The sequence below is a fragment of the Nicotiana sylvestris genome, chromosome 12 (genome assembly GCF_000393655.2).
Source record: "Nicotiana sylvestris chromosome 12, ASM39365v2, whole genome shotgun sequence".
Classification (NCBI taxonomy): domain Eukaryota; kingdom Viridiplantae; phylum Streptophyta; class Magnoliopsida; order Solanales; family Solanaceae; genus Nicotiana; species Nicotiana sylvestris.
The window spans coordinates 129,919,649-129,933,736 of record NC_091068.1 but is presented as its reverse complement, the minus strand read 5'-3'; the positions used below and the strand labels follow the sequence as shown (position 1 = coordinate 129,933,736).

Genomic DNA, 14,088 nt, shown 5'->3' with positions numbered 1-14,088 from the left:
GAGTGTTATGAATAGTTTGTACATTGGATACTACTTTGGATACTACATTGGATGCTACATTGGATGCCCATTTTGTGAATAACTTAAAGATTAAATTTCCTACTTTATGTCCATCATCTTTACTTTTTATGCCTATAAAGAGTCATGTAATTGCAATGGAAAAATACACCAAAGTGAAAGAAAAAACCACTTCTCTCTTCTTTCTATCTCTTCTTATTTACATTTTACTGCATTACTTTTATTTTATAACACTATGGACATTATTGAAGAGTTATTTTTTCTTCAAAAAGGTTCTATGAAGAAGAAGTGCTTTGAGATTGTTTCTCAAAAATATCTTTTCCCACTCACATAACACTTACAAAAGCTACTCATGTGCAATTCGTTAAGAATGGTCAGTCCTCAAGGTTCCACAACACTTTCAAACACGTGCACTCATAGCTGACAGTTTGAAATTTGCACAAAATAATCGCGTAGAAGATTGAAGAAGAAGAGAAGATGAAGGTATTTTTTTTTTTGAAAACTTCACAAAACAGCTCCTAATATAGATAAGATGCTAGAGCTGTTATAAGAAGGAGAATTAAATTGGATTTACAAAATTCAATTCAAAGAGAATGAATTTTGACATTCTGGTAAGCATGTATTTGAACACCTTTTCTGGTAAGCTCAAAAAATGAGAAATAAATTTTAGCAAAATCAGATTTAGATTAGGCATCACGTATATCTCACGCGTAGGGGGGCAAATCGGTCCGTTTTGCTTTCAAGACCAATTTCTCATGTGCGTGAGACCACTCCCTTTTACTAGCTCTTTACAAGCCCAACAAAGAGCAATTCAATACAAGAAGAAGAAAAGAAGTAATGAAAGACCGTTTGTCTTTCACAAAAGACAAATAAGTGAAGAAAGAAAATGGACCGCAAAGAAATCTTTGACTATAGCTTATCAAGTATAAATAATACCAATAATCTTCTCTTAAGTCTGACAAAATCCCAATAAAGTCTTTCAATTAATCAATTCACCACGACAAACCTCTCTCTTCTTCATCATAAGTCTTGTGTAAAAGATTACATTAATCATCACCTCTCTTTCTTTAACGATTTTGGTGTCTAATCCGTCGATTAATTATCGATTATCTCTTTTGTCCTTCAAATGTGAGACACATGATAAGAGTGAGAAAACCCTCAAATTTAGTTACATTCATTCAAGATTCTTCACTAATAATAGAAAAGTATATATCTATGGGTTGTTATATTGTTTAGACAAACACACATTTTGTATATGGCGATGAAACTTAGCGTTCAAAGAGCATTATTGAGGATAGGCTCAACTTACTTTCAAAAAAATGACCCTAACATATTGTGATTGAGTGGTAAATGTTCTGTATTCGAATGTTTTTGCAGTCAATCAATCATTTTGGGAGGGTCAACTTTTTCAATATTTGCATACCAACCCGTTCATTCCATCCCTTCTATATTAGGTGGCAATTTTATCGTAAGCACATAAATTTTTACTTCTATTTTTTTCAATTTGCTAGACCTCACTTGTGAGATTATACTGAGTTATTGTTGTTATTTTTCCTATTCGTTTAATTTTCCCTGTACTCACATATGTCATTGTCAAGGAGGGGAGCTGAATGCTGATTATTTACTCATATTATGTTAGAGAGCAATTTATGAAAATTACTTGAGTATAGTGATGGCAAAATGGTTAAAAAAATAGTCATTCATCTATATTTATCTGCTAAAAAATAGGTTAGATAATGAACTTTTTAAAAACAGGTCAAATATGGATAAGAAACATATTATCCATTTAGAAAATGTATAACCAATGGATAACTAATAAGTTTAACTTTAAATTTGTAAAACCTCAAATTATGGTTTCTCAAGTTTAGGAGACTAGGAATTCTCCCAAAGTGATCATATTCAAGAAGTCATGGATAATGTGTATATCCATCGATTAACTCATTTTTTATCTATATTAAATATGGATCAGGTATGATAATTTATTCATTTTTGCATTATCCGTTTTCGACCCGAATCATTCTGACTCGGCCCGCCCATTTATCACCCCTAATTGAGCATATCACAAGTTATTCTTTTTAGTAGGACGAAGAGAAAAGAGTGTAAATAAATTATATTGTTGACAGAATGAATTCTGGATCTTTTGTAGGACGATTTTTTCTAGTGTTACTTTTTGACTAAAATGCTGATTATTTTTAACCCTTGAGTGGTCGTTATACTTGGCTGAGTGGCTCATCACATCGTGGTATTCTAGGGTCAGCCTCTCAACTCCTTCGGGTAGGCGTAAGATCTGCGTACACATTACTCTTTCCAGACCCCACTAGTGAGATTTCACTGAATTGTTGTTGTTATTATTGTTGTTGTTGTTGTTGGGTACGTGAAAACTTTATCAATATGAGCTTGCTTACATTGTCGGTCTTATGCCCGTATAAAAGAGAAGGATTGCAATAAATTAAAAGTCAATATAAAACTAATCAATTCATGATGAATCTTTACGGTACAGATATCATCGGGGTGTGCTTAGTTGCCGTAAAAGTATTTTGGTTGTAACAGTTAGCAGGTGTAAAAACTATTATTACTACAGTCAGGGGCGGATCTAGAGTATAATATATGGGTTTCGGAGAACCCAGTAACTTTTGCGTAAACCATATATTTTGTTAAATTTTTTTATTAAATATCTATTTGTGAATCCAATTATTATTGTATATTAATTTGAAATTGCGACACGAACCCATAAACTTAAAAGCTTCGATCCGCCTCTCTACCGTTAGTGTTGTTAATAAGTACTGTTATACCTAAACAAGAATGTTGTTACTTGTTAATACGAATCTAAAGCTTTTCCAATGAGTAAGACAGATTATTTAAGATCGTTGCTTATCCTTGAAATCATTGATGTTTTTGCTAATTAGCTTGCCTAAAGACTATAAGCAGTATGCCTTTCAACAAACCAAAAATATAGAGAATCTTATAAAAGGAAAATTTAAAAAGAAAATGCAAAAATAATTTCGGACAAAGATTACTTTTAGCATGCGTCAGAAACTATTTACATTCGATAGCCATAAAAATATATGAAATTTTGTAAAAATAAATAAATTCATATATAACTTACAATTTTTTTGGGCTATTATTTTAAGAGTGACTATACAATATCGTTTTGAGATATTATCACTTTTAGCCTACACCAGAAACTATTTGCATTAAGTAGCCGAAAAAAGTGTATAAAATTTGTATAATTTTTATATATAACATATATATATATTCGGCTATTATTTTGAGAGCGGCTATATATTGTCATTTTTCCTGTCATTCGTGTTTTTCCATAATAATAATAAGAAATTTTTACCTCCTATAGCAATGGTTGATATCTTATTTATTTTTAATAAATACCCTTCTAAAAAATTATATTCCATAGCTACCTTTTGATTTTTATAGCCAAATATCTATTTATGGTCACCTCCTACTCTTACGCCATAAAATACGCTTTGTATTATTTTTCTCTTTCATTCTTTCAGATTTTTCTCCACCCTCCCTCTCTCTCAACTCCAGTCTTTCTCCATGAATATAACCACAATTCTTCCAAATACAGATCGAAACGGGTAGTTTTGACTCTCAATCTGGAATTTATATTACCAAGTCATCCCTACACAGAATGAAAGAGCCAACACTTCTTTCCCAGGGTTTGTGAAAATTTCTCAATAAATATCCCTACGATCTACCACAGCAGCCCAAATTTCATTGTCCAAAAATTTGGCCCATTGTATCACAAGAAACAAAACTCTATATAAATCTTCATCTTCCTCTTCTCTTCGTCGTTCTAGGGTTCTGCCCAATCTGGGGTTTTCCGTCCCAATCCACAAACGCCATTCAAATTCAATTGTAAAGAATAGGTTTTTTGACGCGCATGTGAGAGTATTATGGTAACAGGAACAATTGCGTTTCGAATCAGAATCCCAGCCCTCTCAACGAGACGATATTAGGGTTGTTTTTGAACAAAGACGACGGAGTTTGGGCTGAGCAATTTGAATTTTTTGTTAATATATTTCAATGTATTTCAATGTATCTTGCTGTATTTTATAGTATTCATTGTCTTTTTTTCATTGTATTTCAATGTATCTCACTGTATTCCATGTATTTCATTGTATTCACTATCTCGTTGTATTTCATGAATGTATTCATATATTTTTTTAATTAATATAATTTATGTATTCAGATGTATATATGTATTCAAATTCTCTATTTTTGTTGTATTTATCAGCTGGGAAAAATATTCAGCATATTTTTCTCTGAATATTGATATATTTTTGGGATATTTTTCGGTTGAGAATCTTTTTTATAACTGGAAATACAAATTTTGTGTGTTATAATTGAGTTTGTTGAGCTATATTAGGAGTCTATTATGTTAATTGATTCACTTCCGTTTAAAACAACTGAATAGACCATGAATTGCGCAATTTATGTTACTGTATTCACAAATACATATCGTGAATAAAGTCGAATACAATAATCTATCTAGTTGTAATCCCCTATTTCACGCCGTGAATACAATCGAATACAAAAATCTGTCTAGCTGTAATCCCCTGTTTCACGCCTAGAAATGCTATTGTATTCATAAATATAGTAGCTTAAATACATCAAATACATTCTAAAAAATCTGAAAACATAAATATAAGAATTAATATAGTAAATGACAGCTACAACTAGCTAATAACCACTGAAACATAGTGGTTTCTGAAAGTTTCTCTAACAATAATTACAGAAGCCCAAAACTCTTCAGCCCAATTTCGAGAAGCCCAATCCAAGAGCTCCAATTCATTCAATAATTCAAAAACACAACTTCAATAAAGGTTAGGGTTTTATGAGCGGCTCTCTCTTCTCTTCTCATCTGCAACCTCTCAAACCCTAGTCTGAAGTTTGAGCTTCTTTTCACTCAGCAAACATGGGGTATGATTTGTTGTTTTTCTCCTTTAATCATTTTCTATGTGTTACAGTCATCTTCAAATTGCATTATTTCCATGTGAAAACTTTATATCTGCATTTCAAGTCTAAGTGTTTTGGTCCTCTTTTAATCGATTCCTAATAGTTCTCTCCCCTTTTGCCTATCCTGGAATCTGGGTTCTATTGTTGTCTGCTTAAAAATGAATGTTTCTAATTATATCGGATATATTATATGAATAAACTATGTAATGCAGATTTTATAGCTTTTCCATGCCCAATATGTAACAATTGTTAATCGAGTTACTGAGCGTGTAAAATTTTTGAAGTGCCTGATTGCTAGAAGGTTGTAATTTGAAAACGGTGGACGTGGAGGTTATAGGAACAGTAGATTTATTGCACGAATTGATGGTGCTTTTAAAAATTAGCAAACTTTTTTTGTGGAGTTACCACCTGTTGCTGTGTGAGGCAGTAGGTATTCCGTGGAATTAGTCGAGGTCCACATAAGCTGGCTCGGACAGTTATCAAAATAAAAATAGCAGATCTTATTTTCTTTGTTACTTAAAGAGCTTTGTAAGGAAATTGCTTGTCGTGTTCAGGAGTTCTGCAAGATTAGGAATAAGAAATTTGATGTGCTTCTTCCTGGATTTTAGAGACAAATTCTAAGATACCAAGGCAATTAGCAATTGGAAGATCATTGTTTCTTATAGTTTGATATGTTGGTTTTGCATTGAAATGTCTGTTCTCTATTACGATATGTCATTCCCCCAACAATGACTAATCGTTGAGGTGTTCTGATGTAATTAAGAATATATTAGTGAAAGTGAGAAAGCATATGCTTCTGTTCATTACGCGAGTTGTCTCTTAATAGGGTAAAATTTTCAGGAAGACACGAGGTATGGGAGCTGGACGCAAGCTGAAGTCCCACCGTAGAAGACAAAGATGGGCTGACAAGTCCTACAAGAAGTCCCATCTTGGAAATGAATGGAAGAAGCCATTTGCTGGCTCATCCCACGCTAAAGGCATTGTGCTTGAGAAGATGTAAGTAGTTCTATTTTACTCGAGTTTGATAACTTATCCATTAGCCATTCTGTTTCAAAAGCCCTTGTATCTAACCAGTTAATTTTGAAATTGTAGAGGTATTGAGGCTAAGCAGCCCAACTCTGCTATTCGTAAATGTGCTAGGGTTCAATTGATCAAAAATGGAAAGAAGATTGCTGCATTTGTTCCTAATGATGGTTGTTTGAACTACATTGAAGAAAATGTGAGTCCTTTGCTTCCACATATCTCCACGCACAAAATGTTTTTCAGATTTCTTAGTTCCTATCCGTTTATTTTTGGAGTTGCAGGATGAGGTATTGATTGCTGGATTTGGTCGAAAGGGTCATGCCGTGGGAGATATTCCTGGTGTCAGGTTCAAGGTGGTGAAGGTATCTGGTGTTTCTCTCTTGGCTCTCTTCAAGGAGAAAAAGGAGAAACCAAGATCTTAATTTTTCATTTTGCCAAAATACTGTTGCCATGTACTTTTAGCTGTCTTGAGTTACTACTTTCTTGAACAACTATTTTTAATCTAGGCATATTGCACTGGAATTTTGGTTCATCCCTGTTGTGTTCCTGGTGTTTCCCTAGCATCTTGCAAGTTGCAACCCCAACCCCCACCCCACCCCCACCCCACCCCCACACATTAGAAATTAACCTCTAATGTCCTAGGCAGCTACTGTGGTATCTCTTTACACGAGCATCTTAGTTCAGCAAACAGTACAGTGAAGCAATTGTATCATAGAAAGAACATTCAAAGTATAACAAAATACAAAGTAATAGCACCCTTTTATGATTCAATCTTACCCAAGTCTGATATTCACTCAAGGGTTACAAAATTATCAGCATTTTAATCAAAAGTAACAATAGAGAAAGGCCTCCTAGAAAAGAGCAGAATTCATTCAATCAACGAGTTACACTACTTTCTCTTCATCCTAGTAGAAAATATAAGTAATCTGGTCAAAGAAACTTCCATAGATTCTTGTCGACATAATATGGTGTGAACAATCAACTCCTAGTTTTTACATATGCAAGAAATGGTATAGTGAATTGGAAAAAAGTACAAGTAAATGGTTCATTTTATGAACGAGGTCTTGTTTCTACATGAACTAAATCTAATGAGCGCTTAGTCGAGTGTCAGATAGCTAAGGAGGCCAGATATTCACGAAAGGAATTTAGGGAAAAAACGAAATTTATATATACGGCATGTTTTTTTGACGAGAAGGGTTCGGAGTCCCTCTAGCTATGCGCCTAATATATAGAGCGGAAAAGGGCCAAAAATGTCCCCAACGTTATATTTTCGACTCATTTTTACCCTTATGCCTAACGATCAACTTGAATTAAAAAAGGTTTTATTTAAATTATACGTGTCATTTTATTACTGGTCTAATTCAACTAAATAAATGAAAAGGTGCCAAAATTGTCTTTGAGCTATTGGTCAGGGCTAAATATATCTTTCGTCCATCTATCGGTTCAAAAATCCCCCATAAAATACCCAGTTTTCTAACTTATTTGACCCAAACACTAACCCGCCTTGAAAACATAAAATCTCTCCAGGAAAGTTATTTTCCTGACCATTTTTATTTTACTTCCTCCCTCTTTTTATTCCTTTTAATATTAAGACCTAATACTTTTTCGTGAACATCCAAATGGTCAAATTAGCCGAAATTGATATGGTAATATTGGTCATCGACGAACCATTAATTATTGGACATCCGATCCTTCGCAAACCAAAAAATCAAATTACGCATATTCATTGCTCCTAATGGTCAACATTAATTTCTTATGGATAATTTCAATTTGTGGCCAATATTTTTCCTAGAATGCCAGTTCTCACTGCTTTATTCTTTTATGAAAATTGAACAAAACCTGGTTTTATTTCAAATTAGAAGACCGATGAAAGAATCATGATACTTAGCCTGCTTTCATTTATGATGTTTAGTTGCTTTCGTTTTTAACATATTGTAATTCTATAATTTTTCTGTATGTGTATAGATCTATTTATATATGCACAATGTATTATTATGTTGTTGGTAAAAGATTACAAACAAAATTTTATCAAAAAATATTTTCTTTCTTTGTGATTCTTATAAATTAGCAAAAAAAAAAAATACTTATTTAATTGAATTGGACCAGTAATAAAATGACACGTGAAATTTAAATAAAACTTTTTTTTTTTTAATTCAAGTCGACCGTTAGGTGAAAAAGCCGCAAAGATAACATTGGGAGAATTTTTAAATCGATAAATGGACGGAAAGTATATTTAGCCTTGACCGCTAATTCAGGGACAGTTTGGCCCTTTTCCATATATAGAGAGGTGGGGGAGGGGTGGAATGACTGAGTGGGCATGCATAAATTAGAAAAATATGACCCTTCCAATATGATTGATTGACTACAAAATCATTTCAATATGGAATATTTACCAATCATTCACAACATGGTAGGGTCATTTTCTCGATAGTAACTTGGGTCTAACGTGCCACTTGCTAGAAATCCACAGTGCTCCTTGATTGCTGAGTATCTCTAATAATAATCGCCAAATACAAGATGTGTTTAGCGTTTACAACCTTGATATATAGCAAGAAGTACATGCATTATAGCAAGAAGTACATGCATTATAGCAAGAAGTACATGCTTACCAATTTCTCAAATAATCAAATTGCATTATCTACTTTTACAAAACCAGCCAAACATGGTTGTTTCTTAACATGTGTATTTAAAGGAGGCTCTGTATATAGTAGGAAACCACAAGTAGAAATATAGAACAATGGATACATTAGTACCTCTTCTCCCATTTTCTTGGTTTCTTTTTTAGTCTGTCTTTGTTTCTAGGAACCTCAGCCTAGAGGTCTACTTACATTGTCCATTTGGACAAGTCTTTTATGCCTAAGATCTTTGCTAGTCACCAAAACTGGCGTTCCTCCATTATTGATTACATCAAGATTGATGTTCCCACTACTCCAAATGGTCACTCCAAAGCTTCTTTATTCTTATGACAATGTAATTCATGGCTTCAGTGCTGTTTTGTCTAAAGATGAACTTGAAGCTCTCAAGAAATCACCAGGTTTTCTTTCAGCTTATAAAGACAGGACTGTTGAAGCTCACACTACTCGTACTTCTGAGTTTCTTAAGCTCAATCCTGCTTCTGGTCTATGGCCAGAATCTGGTTTTGGTTAAGATGTTATCATTGGTGTACTTGAATCACCAATCTGGCCAGAATCTGCCAGTTTCAGGGATGATGGATTGTCCGAAATTCCCAAAAAGTGGAAGGGAGTTTGCAAGCCAGGAACCTCATTGTGCAACAGGAAACTCATTGGAGCTAATTATTTCAATAAGGGGATTTTGGCTAATGATCCTAGTGTGAATATTTCAATGAATTCAGCCAGAGACACTGATGGTCATGGCACTCATGTTGCTTCCATTGCTGCTGGTAGTTTTGCTGAAGGAGCCTCATATTTTGGATATGCTCCTGGAACAGCAAGAGGTATCGCGCCACGAGCTAGGATAGCTGTGTATAAGTTTAGCTTTGACGAAGGAACCTTTACTTTTGATTCAATTGCTGCTATGGACCAAGCTGTTGCAGATGGTATTGACATACTGACCATTTCGTATGGATGGTCTAATATTCCCTTGTATAAATATTCTATTGCAATAGCTTCTTTCGGTGCTATGATAAGGGTGTCTTAGTCACTGCTTCAGCTGGAAATGATGGCCCTGAAATGGGAACTTTAACCAATGGAGTCCCTTGGATCTTTACCGTGGCATCATGCAGTACTGACCGATCATTTTCAGGGACTTTAACTCTTGGGAATGGCTTAAAGATTACTGGATTTAGCTTGTTTCCAGTGAGAACCATGATCAAGGATTTTCATTTGGTTAACAATGGAAGTTTATCTACTTGTGATTCATCTGACTTATTATATCAAGTCCCTAATGCTAAACGTAGCATCATGATTTGTTATAGCACTGCACAAGAAGACTTACCAGTCTCTGATCAAATAGAGGCCATCTCAGAGTCAGGATTTGGAGCCGCAATCTATGTTTATGACGTCCAACTATTTTCTGATTCCTGGAGTTGTCATTAGCAGCAAGGAATGGAAACAAGTAACAGATTATGCAATCAAAAGTGTTAAACCTAAAGCCAGCATCAGTTTCCAGGAAACACATATTGATGTAAAGCCTGCTCCAGTCGTTTCTGCATTTTCCTCGAGAGGCCCCTCTAGAAGCTACCTGCGAGTTGCAAAGCCAGATATTATGGCACCAGGAGTGTTAATTTTAGCAGAATGGCCATCGAACGTTTCAGCTGCAACTGTTGGTGTCAATACAAATTTGTATAGTGATTACCGTCTTCTATCAGGAACTTCCATGGCTACTCCTCACGTTGCTGGAATTGCTGCGATGCTAAAAGGAGTACATCCTGAATGGAGTCCTTCAGCTATTCGCTCTGCCATGATGACCACTGCCAATCCTTCGGATAATACTGAAAAACCCATCAAAACAGCGGATGATAACAAGGATGCTACATCATTAGCCATGGGAGCAGGAGTCGTTGATCCAAACCGTGCAGTTGATCCAGGCCTAATATATGATGCCACTCCACAAGACTATGTGAACCTTCTCTGCTCTATGAATTTGAAAGTAGAGCAATTCAAAACAATTGCTAGCTCATCAGCTCAGCACAAGTGCTCAAATCCATCCAATCATATCAATTACCCTTCATTTATTGCTCTCTTTAGCCCTTATGGGAACTACACTTGGTTGGAGCAGAAATTCAAGAGGACAGTCACAAATGTTGGAGTTGGTGCAGCTACGTATAAAGTAAAAGTGAAAGCACCGAAAAACTCGACAATGTCTATCTTTTCACAGACCTTGGTGTTTGAGAAGAAAAATCAGAAGCAGGACTACACTCTAACCATACATTACAAGGGCATTGCTGAAGATCAAGCACAATCTGGTTCAATCACTTGGGAGGAAGAGAATGGCCATCACACAGTAAGAAGTCCTATAGTAGTAGCTCCAGAGATTGAAGCCTGGACCTGAAATGCTGCATTTAACAAAACTGTTGCATTTTTAAGTTTGAAACTCTCTAAGAGAGTTATGATAAAGTAGCTGGCAAAGCGCATGTATGTTTGAAGTAACTGTTGAATAACAATCTTTGGGGTTACCAAAAACGCCGGAGAATCTAAGGCTGCATAAATTCCGGTGCTAGTATAACTGAAAATCTTAATACTTGCTGTAATAAGCCCCAAGATATGGAAGAAAGGATTATCTTGCACCTATACTTAAGAACTAATGACAATGCTGTATGTATAAAGATGTGTTTAACCGAAAAGTGAGAAGGAAAGAGCGTCTATAGCATTAGAGCATTGAGTAGACCTTTTGCCTTAGCCAACAAAAGATATGTAAAGAAAATTTTACACGAGGAAATTAGAAATTTAAAGTGCCTAAAACTAGACATATTACAAGCAGAGCCACAGTTTGAGACACAGAAAACCGACTGCTGTTCAGTCACATTGGTTGAAGTTCTGAACTAAATGCTTACAACTATTACAACTCCTCACCCTTCCCTCTCCTAGTTCCCCCTTTCAATTTAAAGAATAGTTGAATGATTTCCAAAACTGAAACTAATACACATAGAATAAGAGGGATAGGGGTCATTAATCAGTAGCAACATACAGACAGTCCGCTTCCGATGGTTATATTCCCAAATGTGGGATCTAGGGAGGGTAATACGTATGCAGACCTTACCCGCCTTATGTTGTGCAGGTTGACAGATTGTTTCCAAGAAACCCTCGGCTCCATGGTTATATTTCACAAGATAATTCTATAGAGCATGTTGTGCAGAAACTGGATGCATTAGTTTTGCCTCGACAACAACAAATTATTGCGTAAGATTAAGAGTTACTCATGCTCAAACAGCATCTTGAAATAGCTATCCATTCAGTATATATCCATTGACCTCAAAGAGTACGCTTGAACACATCATTTATACCGGCTACATTTTTCATAAGAAATTGCTAAGTATAGGAAAGGCGATTTTCAAATTTAAACTTGACCATCAAAAATAACATAGGCGATTATTTAACAGTTCAGAAAAAAAAGTTGGAAAACATTAATAATTTTGATCCTAAACAACTTCTTGATCCTCTCTAACAAATGGATCAGCAGCCCCTTGCTCATTTGCAACCACCGAAGTTCCATTCTCATTTGTCATATGTTATTCGCTGATGAAGGTTAATTCTTCGCAACATCTAAGGATGAGCTTTTGGTGCTGTCCTCTTCTTCCTCCCATCTGCAGTCTGTATAGGTCAAAATCTGAATAGAAGAATCTCACTTAAGGGAGGACGACCAAGAGCTAACCAAGCCGAGGACGTCATGTATGAGAAGCAATACACTAACGAGTGATTCAGCTGCGGTCGAGGTCGAGCACTCCATTCAGCTTGAACGGCTAGTTCAACCCTTAGACATTTCTAGAGAATTATTCCACAGGATATTCCAAGAACTTAAGTATTCCGGTTAAGGACCATTGGATAAAGAAAATATTTTTATATAAATATGGGGGGGGGGAGTAACTAGGGGGGGGGAGCTGACAAAAACTCAAATATACAAGTAGACATATCTTAAGAGAGAAGGAGAGATAATTCATCTCGGGCTCCCGGTCAAGGAGAAAGGAAGCTTAGATCCTCATTATCCATCATTAGATGCATTGTATCAAATGTATGGAGGTCAACCTTATTCAAGGACGGCAACCCTTTTAATCTATGTATTCTTCGTTATCGTTTAATATCATCAAAATCATCGTCCTTTTCTTATGCGACGGGATTCAATCATTGTCATAATTAAATTTTATGTTTAGTTATGCCTGCTTATTCTTATCGCCTATCTCGGATCTAATACAAATTATCTTTGGCTACGATTTGCCTCAAATCTTCTTATTTAATTAGTTCAATAAAAAAGTCTAACACTTTTTGGTCGAACAATTTGGCGCCGTCTGTGGGGATTTTCTAGCCAAAATTTTAATCTCCTCTAGATCTAAGGCAAACTCTTTAAATAGCCTGACAAACCGAGGTAAGATCATTGCACGAAAACGAAATTATATTTTGATATCTACGTGAAAGACACGTCTTGCTAAAGGGGTAAGTCTGGTATGTCGTAAGCGTGAGTTGTCAAAATAGAATTATGGTCACTACGCACTAAGCACGTCCACCATCTTATTGCTATATTAACGTCAGATACCAATCTACACTTATGCACACTGCCCTCTCTCTCTCTTAGGAAGAAATGATAGCTATAGTGTAATTCTTTGAAATAGCAAGCTTACCTTGCCAGTGTGTTTGCGGTATGATTTATGTTCCCCTTATTTTTGTATGCCTGGGACTGGATCAGACTGGGACTCGAACTCGAGATCCCAACGGGAAAAATAAGTTGTCATTCCACAAGAGCCCAGATTCGACTGACGGTGAAGCCAAGCACGGGGCCAGGATCATATCTGAAGCCAGCATTCAAGTATGGGTCAAAATGAGTCGTGTTACAACGCCCTTCTCCACTCGTCAACCAATTAGGCCGAGGTAACAAACAATTTAGTTTGGGTTTAACTTATTATTTTTCTTTGAATGTGATGCGAATAGAAAAACTCTCCCAACTATGCGAACAAGAGAACAAACATTATCAAAACAACACTCTCCACGCCATATCATCCTGCAAGCAACGGATGAGTGAAGCCACCTCTCCAACAAATTGGTACTTAACGCCATAAAGGGATAATTCTGAATAGACTAGGACCGAATCACCAGCTGGAAGAACATACGAATCTCTCCAGTACTCAGAAAGAGCACAAGTGCGTAAAACCCATCCATGCACTCGCCAAAGCAACTCTGCGACGACACAACCAGTTAAAATCTGATCTCGCCCACATGCCATCCCAGCTTGAGTGTGACACTCATCACCCAGTTTATCAACTACCTTTCTAGGCGGAGCGATGAAAGAACTAGATAGACCGGGACTCCTCGAACGTATCTACGGATCGTACAGTAACGTGTAACCTTCTCCAATAAATGAATAAGCAAAACAACATACGGAATTCTTACGTAACTCCACCAAATT

General features: G+C 35.8%; 1 protein-coding gene and 1 pseudogene across 1 annotated transcript; both read left to right on the top strand.

The window, feature by feature from the left end:
* Window positions 1-4,852: 4,852 nt before the first annotated feature.
* On the top strand, window positions 4,853-6,547 carry LOC104230869 (small ribosomal subunit protein uS12). The gene is made up of 4 exons (XM_009783766.2): window positions 4,853-4,956; window positions 5,833-5,988; window positions 6,085-6,211; window positions 6,297-6,547. The coding sequence occupies exons 1-4, from the start codon at window positions 4,952-4,954 to the stop codon at window positions 6,435-6,437; spliced, it is 429 nt and encodes a 142-aa protein (XP_009782068.1). The 5' UTR covers window positions 4,853-4,951; the 3' UTR covers window positions 6,438-6,547.
* A 1,985-nt stretch (window positions 6,548-8,532) lies between these two features.
* LOC104230870 (subtilisin-like protease SBT3) lies at window positions 8,533-11,156 on the top strand (annotated as a pseudogene).
* The last annotated feature ends 2,932 nt before the right edge of the window (window positions 11,157-14,088 follow it).